The sequence below is a fragment of the Antechinus flavipes genome, chromosome X, assembly GCF_016432865.1.
Source record: "Antechinus flavipes isolate AdamAnt ecotype Samford, QLD, Australia chromosome X, AdamAnt_v2, whole genome shotgun sequence".
NCBI classification, from domain to species: Eukaryota; Metazoa; Chordata; class Mammalia; order Dasyuromorphia; family Dasyuridae; genus Antechinus; species Antechinus flavipes.
The window spans coordinates 43,895,121-43,918,607 of NC_067404.1; the positions used below are offsets into that span (position 1 = coordinate 43,895,121).

The window sequence follows — 23,487 nt, forward strand, 5'->3', positions numbered from 1 at the left end:
CGAGCCTCTTTGTATCCCGTAGCAGCTTCCTGCTGGTGTAAATTTCCCTTCTGGTTCCAAAGCTCCCTGGCGTTCTTTGCTCCTTTCCACTAGCTAACTGATAGCTGCCTATACATCCTGAAGTACTTTCCAATTAGTCTGAGCGCTCCAGAGACATCAATGATGCATGCGACTGTGGGCCTTGCATGTATTTCCAATTTAATTTGCCTTTATTATGCATACTTATTAGGGTTCCAGGAGGTTGGAGATTCATGGGCGATAAACCCACAGCCAGCCGTCCACGGGCTTTTTTTTTCCCTAAATGAGCATTGAAACTCCAAAGTGGATTTGGGTAGTTTGAGCACACACATTTTCCCAGGATCCCCCGATACCTTCATCTCATGCCAGGCATGAAGAGAAAAACAACAAGTAAAGTTTGACATCTGCAGGCATCCATGCTGTTCGGCTGTGGGGAGAGTTGGGGAATTTGAACAAGGTTTGTTGCTCTTAATCTGCCAAAATCTGAGCAACAGGCTTCCAGTTAGGCTAATGCTTCGGGACTTCAAGGGAACAACATTCTCTTCCCTCCCCTGGAGTGGATTGCAACTCATCCAAGCCTTTTTATCCTTGCCACATCTCTTCCGTGTTCTCCCGTGGATCTTCTGCTGAAGGTTGACCCCAGACTTTGAAGCTTTGGGACATTCTGTGAGAAACAGTGGGATTCTTGGGCTTGCTCTCTGTTGTCCCTGACTGGCCCACCGGCCTTTGGGATCAGACTTTGCCTAATTGCTATTCCTTCCAGTTCTGTGGGTCAGGTGGTTAATCTCTGTTCCGCATCTTTTGTGTAGCCACAATTTGCTTTCTCATAGCCAGCCCGAATCCGGCTCTTTGCAACCTCCACCCCTTTTGCTCCTCAGCCCGTCCTCCGGGGCTAAGGAGGGTAAGTCTGCTGTCTCTCTCACCCAGGAGTCCCTCAAACGCTTGAGGACACCATTGCATCCCCTCTTGAGGTTTTTCCGATTTAGACTAACAATCCCCATTTCTACCCATTGGTCCTATGTTCTCCAGCTCTCTTCCCATCCTGGTCACTTTCTTCTGGACATACATCAACTCGGCTCCGTCTTTCCTAAAATTTGGTGCTCAGAACTGAACCCAGTATCCAGTATCCAGCCAGACTGGAGGAATAAAGCACACCTATCCCCTCCATTCATTCTCAGCACCATGCCTCTCATAATGCAGCCTAGTGTATCATTCACCTTTCTGACTTGTACCTCACTGTGTTGACTCATGTTGAGCTCGTGGTGCACCGAGACCCCCAGATCTTTTCCATGGAAACTTTTGTCTAGCCATGGCCTCATCCTATATTTGAAAAGTTGATTTTCTTAACTCAGGTAGAAGTTTATATTTGTCCCTAATAAGTGTCATCTTATTAGATTGGGCAGGTATAATCTGTTGAGGTGCTCTGGAATTCTCCCATTGCCAACCAACATATCCATTACCCTTCTAAGTTTTTTTGCTTCCACGTGTTTGATTAGCTTCATTCAAGTCGCTGGTAAAAATGGTGACTAGCACGGATCCGAGAACAGAGCCTTAAGTCACTCCACTACAAACCTCTTTCAAAGCTGGCATGGAACCACTTGTGATGATTCTTGGGGTCCAGTCATTCAACCAGTTCTAAATCCTCCTAAATGGACCATTGTCTAGCTCACATGGCTGTACCTCAGCCACAGGGAGACTGTGAGGGATTTTGTCCCAAATGCTTCACTGAAATCTAAGGAAGTCATATCTACAGTATTCCCCTGATCTACCAGGCTAGTCACCCTATCAAGAAAAAGGAAATGAGTTTAGTTTGGCCATGGGTCTGGTCCTTTCCTTTATCTCCTTTGTCCCCATTATAGCTTTAAAAAAAAAACCTTATAAGTTATAGTTATTTGCATATATTTCTAAATGAATAGCTATTTGCATACACATCTTAACTTCCCCATGCTACACCATAGGTTCTTTGATGGTCCCATGTCTTAGTCATCTCTTTCCACAACTCCTCCCCTGTCCCACAATGCCTTGCGCACAATAGGCCTGCCTGAGCCCTCTTTGGTTCTTGCCTCCAGCACTGTTTATATGGAGGAACCTGGATGGAGTTTGTGGTTTCTCTGGGGGACCTATCAAAGGAACCCAAGGGGCAGAGGTGAGGAGGGGTGCGTTTCCAGAACGAGGGGCACCGAGATCAAACGGTAGGCTTGTGAGGCCAAAAAAAGTTCGTCTTGTTGGAATGAAGCGTGCAGGAATGGGAAGCATAAGAAATGAAACGAGTACAGAAAGAGAAGTTGGAGCCAGATTGAGACTGGTTTTAAGTGCCAAACAAAAGAGTTTGTACTTTCTCCTTGGCTCGGTGGAGAGCCATTGAAGTTTTTTGAGCTGGGGAGTGGCACAGGTGGGTTAGGGAGCCAATTCTGACTGTTTTTGTGGAGGATGACTTGGAAGGAGGAAAGACTAGAAGCAAGGAGACCAATTAGGCGGCTCCTACTGGTAAGAAGTTCCTTCTGGCCAGATAGCTCAGACACAAGTCAGAGCAAGGAGCTGTTCCTTGGCTTTATCAGTTTCTCCAGTTGTCTCTTGAAACTGCTTATGGGAGGAACCAAGAGCAATCCCCTTGGAAAACAATGGATTGCCCTCTCCTTCCCCTCACTGCTTAGAGCGTAGAAAAACAATAGAAGCGGCTCCGTCCAAATGATCTCATATTTAACCTCATATTTGTAGGCTACAGCTGCTTTTGTACTGTGGGAAGGGTTAGAAAAAATCTTGGAAGGATGGACTTGGTTTTTAGTGAAATGTTATTAATGCTTTCAATACTGACCATATGCCAGACCAGGGGAGACGATTTAACGGCACAAACCCAGCACAGGTGCGTTCTCCAAGAAGACGTGGGCCCTGGGCTGGGCCTCGGGCTGGGTTTTGGCCTGGCTCTACAAAGACTTGGTTTTGAGGCCCAGCTTTGGGTTTTGGCAGCGAGCCTTCTCTACCACATGCTGGGTTAGTTAGCCCAAGAAGGCTGCACAGGAGGCAGGTAAGTGGCCAGAAAGGAGCCCGAGGCTAGAGCTCCAAAGACCTGAGTTCAAGGTCCAGCTTCGCTACAGGCCAACCACCTAGATGAGCGAGTCTCTTCCTCCTGTCCTGGTCTCTGTCGCAACCGTAAGAGGAAGGAACCCTTCCAGGCCCCTTCCCGCACAAATGTCTGATGCCTCTTTTTTTCATCAAGAATAACTAAGCATTCCCATGTGGCTGCTGGGCTAAAAGGGTTAGTGTCAAAGAGACTTAGAATGATGCTGTTCCTCCCTGACCTCCCCTGGCCTGTATCTGGCCAGAACCCCTCAGCATGGTCACCTGATCTAGGACCATCGAATGGTAGGAACTGAAATCGGCTAGTCCGACATCCCCTTTTTACAGAGGAAGAAACAGGCCTAAGAAAGCAAAGTACCTTGTCCAGGGCTACATAGCTAGCAATAGAGCTATTAGACTCTAATAAGACACTCAGACTATTATGTGGTCTTCAGTTTAGGCCAATTATTCAATTAGTTTGCCATGGAGTCCAGTGAATAGAGTACTGGTTTCAGAGTCAAGAGGCCCTGGATTCAAAGTCTGCCTCTGGCAATACCTCTGTGACCTTGGACAAGTGGCTTAGCCTCTCTGGGACTCAGTTTCTTCATCTGTAAAATGGGAATGATAATTTCCTCTATAGTATCTATTTCTTCAGGGTATTGTGAAACTCAAATAAACTAGTGTACGTAAAGCACTATGAAAACTTGGAAAATATTTGTTCATGTTAGTGCTTCTTACTTAGCCCTTCTTCCTCTTCTATTTAACTTCTTTCTGTGTGTGATAGGCAGCTGACTGGGAATGACGGAAAGGCAGTTTAGGACAGTGGCTGGAGCCTCAGTTTCCTGCTCTGTCAACTGGAAGTAAATAAGATTGTGAAGTTCCGACGGAAAAATACATGTAATCACGGAAAACGTGATCAAACCTGGCTTTGTAAGCATTAGGAACTGGAATTAAACAGAACCAAACCTAAATAGGAGAGCTTTCCCTACAAAAGGAACTCAAGTTTCCAAATACTAAAAAGAAAGAAATCCAAACAAATCTCCTTAAACCAGTTTGCCCCAGAGTTGGGCCTCAGTGTTTGCATGTATCTTTAATTAGAGCATCTAAATAGTCTCGGAGGAGGACACAGACCCCTGGATCATGTAGTACTCATGGGCGCAACGCCAAACAGAAGTTGGCCTTCTTCTCTTGATAAGCATCTCGAGATCCAGCGAGAGCAAGCAGCATGGAGGAGTTTGGCCCCAGAGCTGCTCGAGATTCATCTCATCACTTAAATTGAGACCCAGAGGCAGGATTTCTTCAAGTTGCCCCAGTGGGCTTGGCAGTCCTGCAAGTGATTCCAGAAGGGCCCAGTGTGCCCCTGTGAAGTCTATAGAAAAGGGCTGATGCCCCAGAGGAGGCGAAAAGAGGTGTGTCCTGCTTTGAATAGACACAGTATGTGAAGAACCCATGTTGCAGACTAATCAGTTAGTACAATGGACCTCACCTTCTTTTGCCAGAGGCTTCCCCCTGTGCTTTTTTGATGGATTCGAAATGAGGTTCCGTTTCCTCCAGAAAATCACATGGCCATTTCAGGAATAAATACTGATTTTACAAAATGAGACGAATGGCCGTGCTTGTAGAGTGTCGTCGACCTCCGATCTTGGATCCCTCATACACAAGTACCTATTTCTACACAGAAGGTCAATTTCAATAGGAGTCCCTTTTGTTGGGCAAGCTCGATGGCGGGGAGGAGCCGGGGAGGGGAGATGGTGCGGTTTTGAAACAAAGGTCTTGATAAAATGGAAAAGAACTGGATTTGGGGTAATAAGTTCAAATTTTGCCTCTATCATTACCCCTATGAACTTGGGCAAGGCAAGTCAGTGCCCTCCACAGGCCTAGCTGTTCCATCTGTCAAATGAGGGGGATTGGACTAGACAGCCTCTAAAGTCCTTTCCAGACCTTGTTCCATGATCTTGCAAACCTATGAAATATCTTAAAGGATGAAGCTAGTTATCTTATTACATCTTGGTACCTGAGTTAGGAGAAAGGACTTGCCTAGTGTCTCTGACTTTCCAATCCTTCACAGAACCGAGGCTCCCAGATATGCTTTGGCTTCGGTTCACCTGATTTTTGAGGTAAAACTGGTGGATTTGGCTTGAAGTATTGCACTTAACTGATGTTTCCATGCAAAAGCATATCTCTGCATTGGCACATATAGTCTGTTTACACTATGGATTCACACTTCTGAATTAATTGCATATATCACTTCAACCTTTGAATTTTAACTAATTAAAATAATCATTTTATGTTTTCAACTTACAAAAGCTATTAAAAAAAATCCTTATTGGGCCTTAGCAAGTTAAGGTTCTAGCTTTAAAATTTTTCTTCTTTCTTTGTGTATGTTAGCTGTAGAAACCACTTGCCCCCAGATCCAAAATGAGAACGTCTACAACCTTGGTCTTTTTGCTTTCAGGGCCGCTGCACTCGAGAGAACTGCAAGTATCTTCACCCTCCTCCCCACCTGAAGACTCAGCTCGAGATTAATGGACGGAACAACCTGATACAGCAGAAGACTGCTGCTGCCATGTTTGCGCAGCAGATGCAATTCATGCTCCCAGGCGCTCAGCTGCAGCCAATCGTAAGTTAGAGACATATCTCTGTGAAATTTGGGTGGTGGTGCTCTTAAAAAAAAAAAAAAAACATCGATAGTGAAACTGGAATGTCTTGTTTGCCCCTGTGATGTAAAACCAACCTTCTTATCTGGAAAGATACATGATTGATACTCTGTGTATGAGTTCATTTACATATATATGTAAATTTATAATATGGTGTATGTATGCCTTTCCATACTCATCCAGGTTGGGAAACAGATATAGAGTCCGATCATCAAGCCCATTCCTCTTGGTGGGACCAGTCATAGCCTGGGTTCCCCCGTGTAAGCTATAAAAGCCTAGCACCACCACGGGGCATCAAATGGTGAGCTTTATGGAGGCAAGTGAATGGAAGGGACCACAAATGCTTTAGGATAGGCGTTGTTGATCTGGGATCCACAATATCCAAAGGACCCAAGGGGAAATTTCAACAAGTTCGTTAATCTTTGGTTTCCTTTGCAATCCTACACATGACTTGATGCATTTAAAACTATCATTCTGAGATGGGCTCACCGTCATAGCCAAAGGGGTCATCACAGCTAAAGGGATTCATGGCACGTAAAAAGATTAAGGCCTGATTTAGGAAGTCAAAAGAAAGTTGGAATCACTGGAAACTAGATAACCTTTAATAACTTCAGCTGGCATTGATACAGCACTTTAAGGTTTATAAAGCTCTTTCTACACATGATCTCACTTGATCCAGATGTTTTTACATGAAGAATGGGTGTGGAGACATATAGAACTGTTCTCAAAGCTATGAATTTCACCAGGAATGAAATTTGCCAGAATCCTTGATGTGTCAGAAAGAATGAGAGAGAGGGAAAGGAAGAGAGAGAGCCACAGACAGCCTAACAGACAGCAGAGAGACAGACAGAGGGGTGGGGCAGGGAATATAATCTGATCTACTCACTTAAAAAATGATGGCCCTGAAGCCCAGAAAAGTTAAGTGACTTAGCCTTACTCTCAGCTAATAAATAGCAGGGCCCATCTTAAACTCACCTTGGAGCTGATCCTTAACCTCTGTCTCCCGCCCCAGACTGCCCAGAGGTGGGCTCTTGAGACTTATTTGATACTATTAGAACAAATTTCCCAACACCTTCATGGTGTTATAGATTCCTACCAGAGATTCCCATTGCAGAAATTGACAAGGCACAAGGTCAGCATTGCTAGGAACTCGAGAAATGCTTTCTTATGAAAAATAATTGTCCTATCACTGTCCAATTTTTCCAAGTGCAGGAGACTTAAGGAAAAGACTGCTGAGAACTCCCTGAGTCTTTGCGCCTTGAAATAATAATATTGCCTTGTGTTCTTTTAGACTTTCCAGGGAAGGCTGGGAACTGCTTCCCCTTATTCTGCAGCCCAGTTCCCCCATGCCTCCATTTTAGTTCAGAGGTATCTTATTCGAATTCCAGCCACCCAGCTTCCTCCAAGCCAGTGGCAGGATAAATAGGATGCGGCCCATGTAACCTGGAGCTTCTTAGAAGCCCGGAGAATGTTAGAGCTGGAAGCCATTATCCATGCTTCTCTACCCTCCTCCTGGTTTGATGATTAACCCATTTCAGCATTGTCTCTATAATGAATGCCCTGGAAGTGAGAGCCATACGTGTTTAAGTCATTCTTCGTATTTTATAGATGAACCAAAGTGAGACCAAGACTAATGCTTCTTTGGTTCCTCACACCTCGATATTCCTACTTGAAAGTTTAGTAGAGGATGCTATTCACCTATTTTGAGTGCTATGCTGTTAACCTGTTTTTTAATCACTGACTTGGATAAATGGGTATACAGCATGTTTACAGGTTGGTGATTCATTGATAAATTTACATTGGTAAATTTACAAATGCCCCAAAGCTGAGAGAGACAGAGAGAGAGACAGAGAGAGACAGAGAGACAGAGAGAGACAGAGAGAAAGAGTGCTTTCACACTAAAAGATAGTCACAGTGTAGAAAAATCTTGCCAGGTTAGAAAAACTGGGACCAATCTCATGTTTTTTCCATGTTCACATCTATCATATCATTATGCTCGGGTTCAAAAAAATCAACTTCATAAGAACGTAACTATAGCTAGAGTACAAACTACCTGTTCGTACTCTGAGCTCACTGAAGGTCAAAATAGCAGTGAGCAAAGCTTTTCCCATCTTAGGCTCCAGAAAGAGGCCTTGTGGCCAGGACTCAGAAAATGATAGATAGCCCTGGCTGGCTCTCCCCCTGGTTTAACAGGGTACACCTGGAGCATGTGTTCACTATTGGGTGCCTCATTTTAGGAGAGAGGGGCCGTGATAAGCTGGAAAGCATCCAGAGGAGAATGTGCAGGTTATAGCCTTGAGATTATGAGATGGAACCATGACTTTAAGGAACTGAGAATGTTTTTATCCTGGAGAAGGGGAGGCTCTGGGGGACAGGACAGCCATCTAGTAGGGCCAAAGGGCTATCTGGAGTAAGAGAGATTAGCCTTTCTCAGCTTAGTCCTGGAGAGCAAATTTAAGAGCAATAAGTGGAAATTACAAAGAAGATTTCAGCTTCCTGTAAGGAAAGTCTCCCTAAGGGGGAAAGAGCTGTCCTAAAGTGAATGGGTTTCCTGGGAGGGGTGGAGGGCTTGGCCCTGCCTGGATGGCCACTTGTGGGCTGTGTTAGAGAGAAGTTGAAAGCCCCAGAGTCCCTTAGGAAAGTGATAAGAGAAAGGATTCAGTCCTTGGGACCAAGCCTCCCGCCCCACTCCATGGTGAGCCCAGCACTGATTTGGGAGTTCTCATTCTGCCTCTTCTACTTGTGGTCTATGCTATCTCTCAGCCTGGCATCCCTTATCTGGTAAAATTGGGATCAAAGAGCCCCAGATTTCATGGTAGGAGGGAGTTTGGGGGTAGGATAGTGGACAGAATGCTGACCTTGGAATCAGGAGCTGTGGATCCTAGGAAATCACTTACCCTCTCTGAAACTCCAGTTCCTCATCTGTAAAATGGAGATAATAATCGAACTTCCCTCGCAGATCAAATGAGATAGTGTACATAAATTACATTTAATCAAAACACGTTTGAAAACTTTACAATGCTAGAGCTACTTTGATTTCGTCTCAATTTTACAAACGAGGAAACTGAGGCCCAGAGACAGTACGACAGTAAGAACTGGGATTTGACTCCAAGTTTAGGATTTCTTCTACCTTACCTAGCTACCAATTATGGCTAATAGCCATAATCATCATGCTTGTGCTATCTACCACAAAGAGCTGTTACTGAGCTCTAACAAGTGAATGTTTTTTCCCCAAACATTTTTGTAAAAAAAAAAAAAATCTGTGAAGTCCTGGAAGGATAGGAGGAAATTGTTGATCCCTGAAGTTCTTCAGACTCCCAGGGACTGCTTTCCCTCAGTCCACCCCACATCTGCTTCTGTATATTTTGATTGGGGGAGGGGGTTGGAGCTAAAGGGAGTAAGTCACTGATAGCCCAGCATATTGGATTACCCAGCACACATTCCACGCTCCAAGATATTACTGATATGACCCTAGGGAATCATTGAGAATGACTTCTCCACCTTGCTGCAGCTTTAATGGAAGCCATCATAATGTGGTAAACTGATCGGTGATTAATTTCTTCAGTTACTGTGCATCCCCAATCAAACCCTGAGGTGCTTGATACACTGAGATTTTTGCAAAGTCCAATTCAATTTGCCAGCAATGAGTCCCTTGATAAAGGGGATGTCAGCTTAATTGGAGCAGTGGCTCAAAAATAAATGCAGTCCAATGTGACTGAACAATAGATAAATACTGGCCCCAGTCAGTCCCAGCGGTGTGTCTTGCTGCAATAGGCAAGCCAGTTCCCTGCGTTTACCTGGTGTGAATTGGCATTTGCTGGCACGAGCTCCCGCCTCGATTGCCTTTTGTTTCCCTTGTTTAAATGAGGCAAGAGGGCGTTGTTGGCATTTTGAAGGGAACGGCTTCTCGGGCCCATAGCCCAAAAGCTTTGGGGTTTGAGAGTTCCATTGACCAAGCACCATGGGAAGTATCACAGCAGCTTCCAGAGCCCGAGTAGGCCAACGGGGCACATACTGGGTCATTCCTCCAGAGAACTCAGGCAGACTTCTGTAGGCTTGGATTTCACAACTTAGAGGGCCTGGAAGTAGGAACTCTCACTACCGGGCGTGGCCCCTCTAGGGATGTGTTATAGGGCTATTAAAAAAAAAAAAAGATTTGGGGATTTAGAAATCTAGCGTGGCCTAGACCTGTCCTTATAGGGAATTCTTTCAATTTCCCTGTGGGGCTCTGTTGATTTTGAGATACAGTTTCTGCTCCTTGAGTGAACTGAACCCAGGAGAGTGTCAATACCTTAAGAGTCTTAAGGAAGAGGTTTGCTGACCGAGCAGATTTGGGGATAGCCTGGGCTGTGCCAGCCCAAGGATCCTGCTTGGTGCTCTTCCCGGGCCATATTCTGGGAGCCAAGTTGTGGAATCCCCAACCCAAGAACTTATAACCACTGGCTCCACTCGCCTCACAGACTTCATTTGAGCCTGAGTCATCGGGACAGAGGCTAGGACCATTTTTTAGTTCATTTTTTCTCTTTCTTTTCATCTCATTTCCCCAAATGGATTCTTTATAAACCAGGCTCTAAATTTATTGGGGCTTTTTTCAAGATGAGCCAAGAAGGCAACACAGCCTTTCAGGACTACAGGGACAATGAAACCGGAAATCCAGTGGGTGGGGTGTAGACTTGGGAACAATATGGCTATTTTAGGCCTTGAGATTTAAAAAAAAAAAATCCCCCTTTCCCCCCTTAAGATAAAGAAAATCTTAGAAGTATTAGACCTCTGTGGAATATAGAACCTAGGTTTGAATTGAAAGAATCTGGCTTCAAGTCCTGCTTCTGCCATATCTGGATTTGACCTTCTTTCTATGGACCTCAGTTCCATCAAAGGAGGAGGGGAGGCAGTTTGACCTCTGAGGCCTTGTCCTGTTCTACGATCTGAGTCAAACATATGAACAGGGCACCCTACAAAAACCCACAAAATGCTGGACTTTGTTTTGTTTATTACTTAATTGGAGGCCAAATGATCATCTCCCCCCTTATCCTAGACAATATCCATTGCAGTTTGCTTATAGCAGAAAACACTTTTTTCCTCGGTGGTTCCTACTAAATAGAATTCATGCTAGCGACTGCAGCGTGACATGGAGAATGAAGAGATACAAAGTTCAGTCCTTCAATTTACAGAAAATGAAATTGAGGCTCAGAGTTGAAATGGGACTTGCTCAAGGTGACATAGCTAGCTAGAGGCAGAGATTGGACTGGAACCCAGAGCTCCTGCAAAGCCAATCTTTGTTCCACTGCACCACACTGTTTCCAGTGTCTGTCGATCAATTCACTTCACTCCTACAAAGGAGTAGGAAACTTCTATTATGTTCCAGAAGCTGTGCTAGGTGCTGGGGTTGGAATATAGTAGAAAGAGCGCTGAATCTGGAGTCAGGAGACCTAGATTCAGATCTCACCTCTGACACTTACCAGCTGGCTAACCTTGGATGAGGTAGATGCTCTCATTTCCCTAGTAGGCAACTGAGCACCAGTGCTGCAAGTTAAGTCAGAGAAGCGTTCTGGTACTTGGTACTCCTACCTAAGAAATGCAAACACTGATGCCATAGCTCACTGACTGAGGATCATGGTTATTAGTTCAAGTTGAGTCTCAAAGTCTGAGGTTTAGAGGATCATACTGCTTGACCTCTAAGAGATAGCAAAGCATACTGGGAAAGGTGCTGGCTAAGGAGAAAACCTGGGTTAAATGCCCGGCTCTAACTGTGTGACCCTGACCAAGTCACAGATATAGCTAACTGAGCCTTAGTTTCCTCCCCTGTGAAAACTACGAACATCTCTTAGGGTTGCTGTGAGACTCAAATGAGATGATGTGGACAGCACTTTGCAAACTTATAGTAGGTTTAAAAAAAAAAAAACCCTACCATTTAAACATCAGTTATTCACATTCTTCACAGATTTCATGTTCTGAGGGTCTATCATTATTTAAAAATCTCCATTAATGGAAGAACCAAGCCGTCCAATAGAAATCATGCAGTCATTGAAGCACATGACAGAACTGGAAAAGACCATCATCCAGCCCCCTCTCATTTTATAAAGGAGAAAATGACTTTCCTCAAATCCCGCCCAGTGCTCAAACCTAGATTCTTTGTCTCCAAATTCAAATGTCTCCATTTGTTTTATGGCCTCCTCCTCTTGAAATATTCATTTGGCAAATACTTATTAAGCACCTAGTGTGTGCCAGGTGGTAGGGAGCCAAAGGCAAAGCAATTGCTGACCTTAGGGAACTCACATTCTTTTGGGGGAAGAAACTCGGATGAAAATTAAATACAAAATAGTCATTCTGGAGGCCTGAGTGCTAGCAGCACAGGCCCTTGTGGGACATGGGACAGTAGGTAAACTTTGAGGGACGCTAAGAATTCCACAAGGCGGAGGTGAGGAAGAGAGTCAAGGAGCCTGGAGATGGAATGTCCTGTCCTGGGAACCAGCCCTTCCTGAACCAAATTTTATATTCTTCGGGAAACAGGTTTTGCTACTTTTCCCCAAAGATCCTGTCTTATCTAGTTGGGGTTCTACCTTCTACCTAGCCATCCAGGAGAGAGCTAGATACCTGTCTCTTCAAACATGACCTCATACGGTCATTCAGACAGTGGCAAGCAGAAGGCCTTGCATGTAGTAGCTGGTTTGGAAATGTTTGTTGACTTGGAACTGTTGAGTCCAACAAGCCTTGGTGCTCCTGTAGAAAAACACAGGATCTCTTAGATCCAGAACTTTGCTGGGGCTGCACATGTCCCACAGCTGGAAGTTCCTTTTATTTAGAAGAAAAATAAATAACAAAGCAGTCACTTTGCTTCCCACCCCCCAACTGTATTAATAAACACTGTGAAATCATCACCCAGCTTCTTCCAAAGTTCAATGAAAATGCTTGACTTTGGAAGCCAAGTAGAGACTACTGTACTTACACACGTAGCTTTCAAGTCCCCGATTCCTTTGATGATGGTAAGGAAATCTCAACATTCTGCCCCATCCCCTCCCAAGTGATGAATCAAATCTTCTATCTTCTCAGCCCACTTCATTCCCTTCTCCTTTGCGGTGGGCTGGAACATAGTATTAATGAAACCATAGTCATAGTTTCAAGGCCATATGGGCTTGTTAGCTTTGCTGCCCTTTGGCCTTAGATTCCACCCCCTAACTCCAGGCAGCGAGGTGGTGAACAGATCATGCTGCTTGTAGGAATAATTACAGAAAGGAGTGAGGATGGCTTAGTGTCAACTCTTCCCCAGCAGGGCTTCCAGGCTCTGGGTTTTCATCAGTATGGATAATGTCCTCCTTTGGCACAGATTGTACCTCCCGTGGCCCTTAGTTCTTAGTTGATGGCGTTGGAGAGCTGCTGTGGTCAAAAAAATTCATTTGTTTTGGCCACAGCGGCTCTCTAACGCCATCAGCTAAGGGTTTTGGGGGCTAAATAGAACAAGCCTTATCCTTTTTCTACATGACAGAGCCTTAGGTCCTTAGGATAGCTATCTTAATCTCTCTGGGTCTTCTGTTTTTCAAGCTAAATATCTCCAGGTCCTTCAACTGATCCCCCTATGGCATGGAGTCAAGACTGTGGTGGTCTTCTAGATCCTCTCCATCTCATCAAAGTCCCTTCCTTTCCTGGAGGCAATGGCTTCTTGTGTAGCCCCAGAACCCATCAGTGTTTATTTCTTAGCTGCCAAATCACCCAGCTAACTGCTGTTGTGTTGGTTGTCCACTCAAATCTCCAGATCTTTTCTTCTGACAAACTATAATCACCCACTGTGTATTTGGGAAGTTGGTTTTTTGAACCCAGGTATAAGACTACATTGATCCATTATGAATTCCATCTTAGATTTAACCCAGTGCCCTCATCCATCAAGATTTTTTTTCATTCTAACTCTGTCATTCAGTGTGTTAGGTATTACTCCCAGCCAAGTGCCATCTGCAAATTTGATAAATATGTCATTTCTGTCTTTATCCAAGTCGTGAATAAAAAATATTAAACAGCACAGGGTCAACTCTATATACCTCTAGAATTCTCCTTCTCGGTTGACACTGAACTGTTGGTAATACTTGGTAGAACTTGCCAGTGATCATTCTTCACTGGCATTGCCCTTGAGAACCCCAGGTCATCTACATGCTGTGAGGCACTAAAATCAAAAACTTGAGTGAAAATAGAAACTCATCCCTACTCTTGGCAAAACTACTCAAAGTACACGCCGTCTTGAAAGTAGCATTCTTTTCCCATATAAAGGCGCTATCTTAACTTTCTGCACTAAAGTTCACGCATTCCAGAATGTTCTGTTCCAACAGAAACATTTAGCAATATATTATGGTGGTACAATGTGCCCCTTCATTCCCTTGTCCCCTACTAGAGCACCCTTGGTGCTCTATTTTAACTATTCCTGTTGTCCTTCCGTAACCCACGACGGCTCTCTCAGCCATGAATTTCTCTGAACCCTCCTATGCAAGTGACCCCCAGACCATCCTCTAAATTCGAGTCACATCAGCAGTTCAGCGGTTCCAAGACACGGTGGCCATTTGTAGCATTACACATTTTGGCCAACAATCTCCATCTTGAGCTCCCGGGAAACTTTGGGTGGGGTTCCATCTGGTCCTAGTCTTGATGATTTTGCTACATCCACTTTTTCCATTAGTTGTAGGCCATCCGATATATTTGTCAGGATTTCATTTGTCTAATGTCTCCCCCAGGAAAGACCAAGGCAAAAAAGGAATTCAGTTTCTTCTATTTTTTTCTTCCTTTTCAACTTCAAGTTGACCTTTTTTCTCATGATCCCCAGGTTCCCATGGAATCTCTAATGAGAGGCAGGTCCACAATTTGGGTGGGGTGGCCAGAGCTGTCCCCAAGGCACCAACTTTAGAGGGTGCGGACTGTATTTTTTGGCATGTCAGTCTACTCCTTTTTCACCCGGCCTGCAGTCTCCCACCCCACAGAGGTCTCCTCAATAGCAAGCAAGCTTCTATACATCCCCTACACGGGCCAGTGCCCATCATCTCCTACTACCCTGTCAACTCAAACTGAGGGTACTTGTCCCAGGTGCAAATATTTCTTGTTATGGATCTGATATTATTCCTTCTTTTATTGTAGCAAATTTTTAAAAATATACTCATGTCTTGCCCTTAGGTCCAATAGAGCTTTGCCTTACAATCTCTCATAAAACATCTTCAAATTTCTAATTTAGACCTGAATTTCCATATTTGTGAGTCAACCTATTTTTCATTTAAGAAAGGTGCTTTCTCTCTGTGGTGACCACTACTGACTTAGCTAATTTGCCATGTATGATCTTCACACACACCCCTTCCCCTCCCAGGGTACCTGCTATTTTTGATCCTCAGCCCGCATTCAGACTGAGCTTCCGATAAGATGTTTATAAATGGTCCCCAGGCTTCCTGTGGCTTATTTCCTTTTTTGAGCTCTTCCAGTTTTTACCTAAAACCCATAGTTTGTTGTCTTCCCTTTTCGAAAAGAGAGTGACCACATGATAGTTTTTGTTTGGGTTTTTTTTTTCTCTCTCACAAGAATATAGAACCTAATTGTATAGTGATGACCATTCCATAGTGGGTCACACTCAGATATTTTCTATGCTAGTTCCTTTTCATTCTTTGGAAACAAGGCCATTCAATTTCCTCTCCCTGTGTGTTCAAGAACTAATAGTCCTGGAAAAAACAGCATTTGGCCTGGTCCAAAACCTTACTTCCACCAAGTGTCTCGAAGAGGTATCCTGTTGATCTGCCTTGGGGTTACTTAAATATTCCATTCTTGCTATCCAACAAAATGCAGAAACTTCTCCAATCTCATTTACTATTTTCAGGACATTATGGATTTGTGCCTTCTTCCATTCTGACATAATTATAGGACTTAGAACTGGAAGGGACCCGAAACTACTAATATCCAACAATCCATATCCTACTTCCAATGCCCACTTTTCAAAGAAGATTTATAGAGATCATGGAGATAAGAAAACCAATTCTATATGTGTTAGCAGATATGGCAACATCATGTCTCTGTGAGTTAGTCGGGATGAAAAGACCAAGACTTATATGAGTTAGTGGGTAAAGGAAGGACAGATATAGAAGAGGACTGTGATAGGATCAAAGATTTAGAGCCAGAAAGGGGCTTTAGGAGGCATTAATCCTACTTTCAAAGTTTTTTTTTTATAACACTGCATTTTCTAGGTTCTCCTCCTACCTGTCCAATCAGGATTCAGTCTCCTTTAGTGATTTCATCAGCTCCCTTAGACAGGTTTAATTCTCATGTCTATCAACTTGATTCCAAAGTTTCCATATCAAGCCCTCATCTCTTTCTATGTTACTAAATGCCTATAGGATGTCACCACCTAGGTATCCCATAGGCCTCAGAAATCCCATGTTTCTGTTGAGGGTCCTCCCATCCATCCAGTTACCCAGCTTTACAATCTAGGAGTCATCTTCAACTCTTGCCTCTTCCTCATCCCTATATCTAATCATTAGCCAAGTTTCTTTGAGTAATCCTCCAAGACATCTTTTCACTTGCCCAGCTATCAGCTCACTTTCCAACCGTCATCACTTCCCCAGACTATATTTCAATAACCTCCTTCTAATTTGTCTCCCTGCTTCCAATCTTGGTTTTTTTTTTCCTATACAACCGCCAAGTAGACATTTCTAAAGCACCATTAGTCTGTAGGATCCCACTAGTCTGTAGGATAAAATCCCGTTTCTTAATTCTGTTTAGCCTTTATAGCCCATCACAACCTAGCTAACCGATTTTTCCAGACTGATTTAACACTTCTCCCATTACTACAGCCATATGGGGGCATGACTATCAATCATGTCCATACCTTTGCACAGGCTGTCTCCCAAGCCTGGAAAGGAAAGGGAAAGGGGACAATCATTTATTAGCTACCTGATAAGTGCCAGGCCACTGTGCTGAGTGCTTTACAAATATGATCTCATTTGATCTTCAAAACATCCCTGAGAGGTGAGTGCTATTATTATCCTGACTTTACAGGTGAGAAAACTGAGGCACACAAGCTTAAGTGATTTGCCCAAGGTCACGCAGTAAGCAGCTGAGGCCGAATTAGAACTTTCTGACTCCAGGCCCAGCACTCTGTTCGCTTTCCTCACCTCCACCTCTCAGAATACCTTGGTGCTTTCAAGATTCAGCTTAAGTGTCATCACCTACATAAGGTCTTTCCCAATCCCTCCTCCAAATTGCTTTGAATTTATTTTATATTGCTTTATTGTTGATACATGTTTTATTCTCTAGTAAAACATAAGATCTTTGTGGGCAGGGACTAAAGGATATATTTTTTTTCTTTGCATTCCTGGCACCTATTAAACACAGTGTCTGGCACATTGTAGGCCCTTCAGTAAATTAAACTGAGCTTCATCTGTCTATATTCAGTAGGACCCCAACCACTGCAGAGGAGTAGGAAATGGTTGCTAGACAGATCCCCAAGCTGTGCCAGTTAGTATTTAAAGAGCTTCTTTAGTTAACCCTCCCAGATGGGAATGAGCCTTTGTCATTTGAAGAATCGCTCTACTTGATTTGTCTAGCTAGCTGGTGTAGTAGTTCACATAGTAGGTCTTCAAGCCAGTGAAGGGTTTTCAGGCTGCAGAATTCTTCGAAGCTGTTTTTCCCTCGGGAAGATTTGGTAAGCCACAGCCTCCATTGCTGTCTCCTTTCTAGAAAGGACAGGGTAGTGATGTCCCCACAGCTGTGTTTTCCAGGCGTCTTGGTGTCTACCAGAGCCACAGTCTCGGGGAAGGAGAGATAATGTCAGAAGAATGGCTTTGAAGCTCACCTCTGCTACTTAGACTTCTTGTGCTCTTCGGCAAGTTCTTTCCCCTCTCTGGGCCTTAAGTTTCTTCATTTGTAAAATGAAGTGTTTGGACCAAGATGGCATCTCCGGTCCTTTCCGATTCTAATTGATTATCAGTTATTGTTTGGCCTAAATGGTACGAGAATTGGTGTTAGAGAACTTGGATTCTAGTCTTAGCTCTACTTAATGCCTGTTGTGACCTTAATCTCTAGGCCTCAATTTTCTTATGTCTTATATGAGGGACTTGGGCTGGCTAGCCTTTGAGATCTGGTTCAGCTTGAATTGTATGCTCTTAGTGCTATCTGAACCTTGAAAATTTCTCTAAGCAGACTAACCAGGTAGTGATCTTGAGGGAAAGATACCACCTGGTAGTTGAGTCCACTTGTCCCCCAGAAGTCCCATGGATCTCCTCTTCCCATGGAGATCTTGAGAAAAAATAGCCAGTCCTTTCTGTCCAAGTCTACCCATCATTTCAGGTGAAAGAGTTTGAGTTTGAGGGAGGGTTGGAAACCTTTACAACTGCCTGAAATTATTTAGCAGGAGGGGCAGCTAGATGGTGCAGTGGATAGAGCACCAGCCCTGAAGTCAGGAGGATCTGAGTTCAAATCTGGTCTCAGACACTTAACACTTCCTAGCTGTGTGACCCTGGGCAAGTCACTTAACCCCAGTTGCCTCAGAAAGAAAGAAAGAAAAAAAGAAAAGGAAAAAAGTTCTGGCTAGGAGTCAACCAAGGATGATGGTCCTTTACCTTTAAAACAAAGCTGCCCAACATTAGGCCTAAGTTCACACAGTAAGGGCTTCAATATCAGTACCAGACAAGATGTAAAGCCTTCTGAGTGCCTGGTCCTTTACCTTTAAAACAAAGCTGCCCAACATTAGGCCTAAGTTCACACAGTAAGGGCTTCAATATCAGTACCAGACAAGATGTAAAGCCTTCTGAGTGCCTGAACTGTGGCTGTTAGCCAAGGCCAAATCCAAGAGCTGAAATTCATTGAAAGGCAGCAATTCCCCTGAGGCAGAGGCGGTGGTAAGAATCCAGAAATGTCCATTTTAAAATGAATTTGAAGCTCCTAGTTCCTACCTATGCCGCAGGGTTGGGAAGGGAAAAATCTGCTGCCTCTCAATAAATGGGGCTGGAGCGAGAAAGTTATTTCTGCCGCTGGAAAAATGAGCCCAGAACTCTGAAAGCCAATTTCTAAACCACAATTTAGTCATTCAAATAATTGGTTTCATCTCTGAAGAAATGTTCAGATAATTTAAAATAAAAAAGATAAACAAATGTTCAGATAATTTAAGATAATGAAGATAAACAAATCTTCAGATAATTTAAAATAAATAACATAAATTAATGTTCAGATCATTGAAAATAGGCTATGAAGCCTACTGGGGAGAAGAATTGGATGCCCCGGGGTTCAAGGCTAGCTCTGATGTTTATTATCTGTGGGATGGTGAGCAAGTCACTTCCCTTGCTTAGGCCTTAGTTTCCTCCTCTGTAAAATGAGATTAGACCAGATGGCCTCTGAAATCCCCTCCAATGCTCTTTCTGTGATCCCATGAAATAAGTTTAATTTATATGCTGCTCATGTCCAGGGGAATGTCTGGCAAACCTGGTCAGCCCCATGGTTCCTGCACTCTATTCCAAAGAAAGCAATTGGACAGCTGCTACCTAGCTTGTAGCGTTCCACCAGCATGAGACACCTTCCTCTATGCTACTGACCCCCGCCCCAGCCCCAGCACTATAAATGGATACCATTACGTGGGTGTGCAGTAGACCAGATCTTAATGAAGTATTAAATAGTCATACTGTCCTAGTGGTCATGCTGAGAAAGCGACCTCGCTTAGTGAATGAACAATCTTAGCCATTCATTTATTCATTCATTCAGTGACTGTTAAGTAATTACTACTTAAGTAACTAGTAACAGAGTAGTAGTTACTAACTGAACTAAATGTTTGAAGGGGAGAATGATATAGATATAAATGACAGATCGTATTTGTAGCATATTTTAAAGCTTATGATGAAAGCATTTTCTTCACAGTCCTTTGAAGAAGGTAAACCAGTTTTAAGGATCATAGAACCACCAGATTTAGAGCCGGAAGGGAAGAGGGGGTGGAGACTCTGAGAACCTTTAGGCTGACCTCTTCCTTTTTCAGATGAGTAAACTGAGCCTGAGAGATAGCAAGTGACTTGCTCAGGATCATACTAGTCACAAATAATGGAGCCTGAATTTTCACTTCGATCTTCTGACTCAGGGAAATGGCGTGCCTGCAATCACATCACCCGGAATGTTGGCAAAATCCCTTTTTTCCCCCCACTCTAGTCTCTGCGGGTTAATAAATAAGGCCTGCAGGGGATAAGATTTACACAAGCGGCCGTAGAAAACCCCAGTACTACACACAAGACTTGGATTTGGATCCAAATTTTTTACTATGTGTGTCACTTTTGGTCTTGTCTCCTCCACTATACAATACCTTTAGTGACTCTTCCAGCTGGAAATTTGTGATTTCTCTAATTGCTGGGGTGAGAGAGGGGATGGTTTACAGGGTAAATGGGAAGGACTTCATGGAGGATTGGCACCTGAGCAGGGCTTTGGAGGATGAATGGGATTTCAGTGGCAACAATGGGAAACAGGAATAAGAAGAACACGACCTTGTGGAGATATTCACAGGAGCTCTCATTATCCCCTGAGTCTTGGGCCCATGGAGATGCCTGGTTTACAGTGTTCATCACTGCCGGTTGCCTATGGCTTATCCATTCACTTCCACCATTACTCTTGTGCTTGGATGGCAGAACCATGCCCCGGTCTGACTCGGATCTCTAAGTCCCGGTAGGTTAAACGTGGGTCAGGACTCCATATGGGGTCTCATAACTGAATGTGGGGGTCACAAAATTATGACTTCTTATCAGTAAATGATTTATCTACCTGATACATCACCTGCTATACCTGTATATATCACATAAAAATTTCTCATGTGAAAAGGGGTCAAGAGTGGGAAAAGTTTAAGAAGTCATGATCGAAGTAGATCTAAGTCAACAGGGCCAGCAATTTCACATCCTTCCTTCTGTATTTGGGTGTTTCTTTCCTAGTCAGGTGGCAAGGGTAAAGGAAAACAAAAAGGGAGTTCACCACCAAGAAGAATATAGTCTTTAACAATTATCTTTCATTCAGAAAAATCTATCCCAAGGGCCCCTTAACCATAATTCTCTTGTTCACCCAATGGCTAAGAAAGTTCAAGATGCTCCTCTGCCATTCTCTCACAAGCCAAAGTCACAAAGAGTCTAAGAGAAGATAAAAGTATTTTTCTTTCTTTGTTGAAAGATTTTGCCAGGTCAAAGTGGGAGCAGATACCCTTCTGTAGTTCACAGTAGCCATGGAAACACCTTAGACTCTGGTTGTTTAGGGAGAATAGATATCCATCAGTAGTTTGGCTGATAATGTCAGCATTATTGCTTCAGAAAGCCTGATTAGCCATTTCCAAGAGATTGCTATCTTGCTAAATAAAATACATGCCAGATCAGCTCATTCCTGGAATTATCAATCTCCTTCAGTAAGACATAGGATATGGTGGAGTCCTACTTCTATTCCTTAACTAGACCAGATGAGAGCCCATGGTCAGCTCGCGTTTGTTCTCTAGTGGGGATAACGTAAGCTTTTACTGCCTGCCCATAGGGAGAGGCCTGGTGTTGAGCCTCTCTAAGGAGATCCACTCTATATGAATTGCTACTTACAAGGGAGGAGTTGACATAATTTGTTGTTTTGTTCCATCACCTCAGTCCATAGGCACTCTGCATAGGTAGGTTTGCAGGTAGACGAAATCGATCACGAGTCTCCGTTTCCCCTCCTTTCCCTGCTCCTCACACAGGCTACCTGTGCTACCATCCATCCCTTTCTCTAGCTTGCCCTTAACCAAGTGAAACTTCCCTGTTGATCTCATTTCTTTCAAAAGAAGATCTCTCAGGGCTGCTTAGGCAGAAATTGGTTCCTAATTTGGTAATCTGATCAACTCATCTATGCTGCTATGCCAACTGAAAAGGACTAGAACTTTTACTTCTTCCAGGTAATAATCATAGCTCCCATTTCCCTGACACTTCAGAACCCTAAGTTTCCTCTTCTGTTTAATGAGAGGATTGGAATAATTGGAATAAATGACCCCTAAGGGCCAGTTCAATTTAGACATTCTGGGTCCCTTTCTATCCTTTCTCTCATTTGGCCCTCACACAATCCTGTACCTTTTGGAGACAACACCCTCCCTCTTCGCACCCCATCCCACTCCCTTGATTTCTGACCTAAAACATTGGGGAGCACATAATAACATGGCAGGCTGGTGGGGCAGACATTTGGGGACCTACTGGCCTTATGTTACAGTCACACAGTGTGGGCAGCCAACCGCTTCAGTCTTAGTTGGGACTGTCCCACTTTTGAGATGTGAGTTTCTTTGGGCAACTGGATAAAAACCGTCAGGCAGGAGGGTGGAGCTGACTAAGCTTGGCGTTGTAACAAAGCAGGCAAAAACTAGATCGCTCCTATTAACATATATTGAGAATGCTTTGCCTGCTCCACCCAGCTTCATGGCGCTGTTACCACCAAGGAAGTTCTATATTTAACTATCTTTACTGAAGAAATTTCTATTCACATCTCAAGGATTAACATAGAATGTCAGAGCTGGAAAGGACCTTAGAGATCATCTAGGCTGAATCCTTCCTTTTAAAGTGGCTTCTTACTGAGCCCCAAAGAAGGGGAAGGGCCTTTGATTAGACAGATAATTAGTCAAAGTAGCAGAGCCAGGATCCGAAACCAGATCTTTTGGCTCAGAAGTCAATCCTCTTTCCACTCCTCCTCTGAATGTTGCATATTTTCTCTCCATGATTCAATGAGTGGCTTAATTACTGAACTTGAGCTCTGTGCTCAACCCACAGGGTCATATGCCACTAGTGGTAGAGGAGAGGGAAAAAGCACACTCTTGTCCCATAAGAACTTTGAACTATATTAGGGAGACAAGAACACACCAAGAATAACCAGAGAATAAGCCTGATCCATAAGAATGGCACAGATCTCAAAGGATCACTGATCTTCTAAGGCCTTGACAAAGGTGTCATACAAGTAGTAAATAGCAGAACTGCAGCTCAAACAACTGGGGTCCTCTGATTCTAAATCAGTATACCATACTACCCCTCTTTAAAAAAAAATATATATATATATATAATGTGTATATTACATATATAAATATATGTATATATGCATGTACACATATATTTATATATGTAATATACACATTATATATATTATTCTCAGTTTCATACATATGTATATATATGTACATATGTATGAAACTGAGAATAAGATTGCTCTCAAAGGCAAATGTAGACTGCCTTTGTAGGTTGTAGGAAATCGTAGAATCTAAGCTCATAGTTCCTGTACCAAGTCTTTGTATATCCAAATCCAGGATGTATCCCTGTTTGTATTCCTTACCCTACTATTGTAGTCCTCCTGGACTGCCTCCAGCTCTTATCACATACAGACCATTTCTGAGATTCCCCTCTAGCCAGAAACTCATGATGGCAGCAGCTTTGGGGCCCAGAGACCGACCTTCCTGTTCTGCCTCAGCCTCTGCCTAGTCCCCCAATCTTGGCCATTCTTCCTTTTTAGACCTTAGTTTCCTCAGATGTCAAATGGATCCAACAATACTTATGAGCTCAAATGACATAAAAGATATGTAGCCATAAAATGCCTTATGATCATGAGCTATTATCACTATTATTACTAATACAAGTCACCTTTAAGAATGCTAATAGAAAGCCTAGTGTAGAAATATTGGTAGGAGATATAGAGCCCTTGCTAGTTTATCTTTGTACATGTTTTTTCCCTCCAATGGGATGTAAGCTCTTTGAGGGCAGAAGCTGATAATTATTATCTTTGCATTCACAGTATATAT

The 23,487-nt window shown here is 43.5% G+C and overlaps 1 protein-coding gene across 8 annotated transcripts in view; it reads left to right on the forward strand.

Annotated features, from left to right (window-relative positions):
* The window catches only part of MBNL3 (muscleblind like splicing regulator 3), a 164,800-nt gene that overhangs the window by 114,183 nt on the left and 27,130 nt on the right, over window positions 1-23,487 (forward strand). For all 8 annotated transcript variants that reach the window (XM_051968709.1, XM_051968710.1, XM_051968707.1 and 5 more), the window contains one exon: window positions 5,531-5,695. In XM_051968709.1, the coding sequence (XP_051824669.1) occupies window positions 5,531-5,695 (165 nt within the window). The remainder of the gene's footprint in view (window positions 1-5,530; window positions 5,696-23,487) is intronic.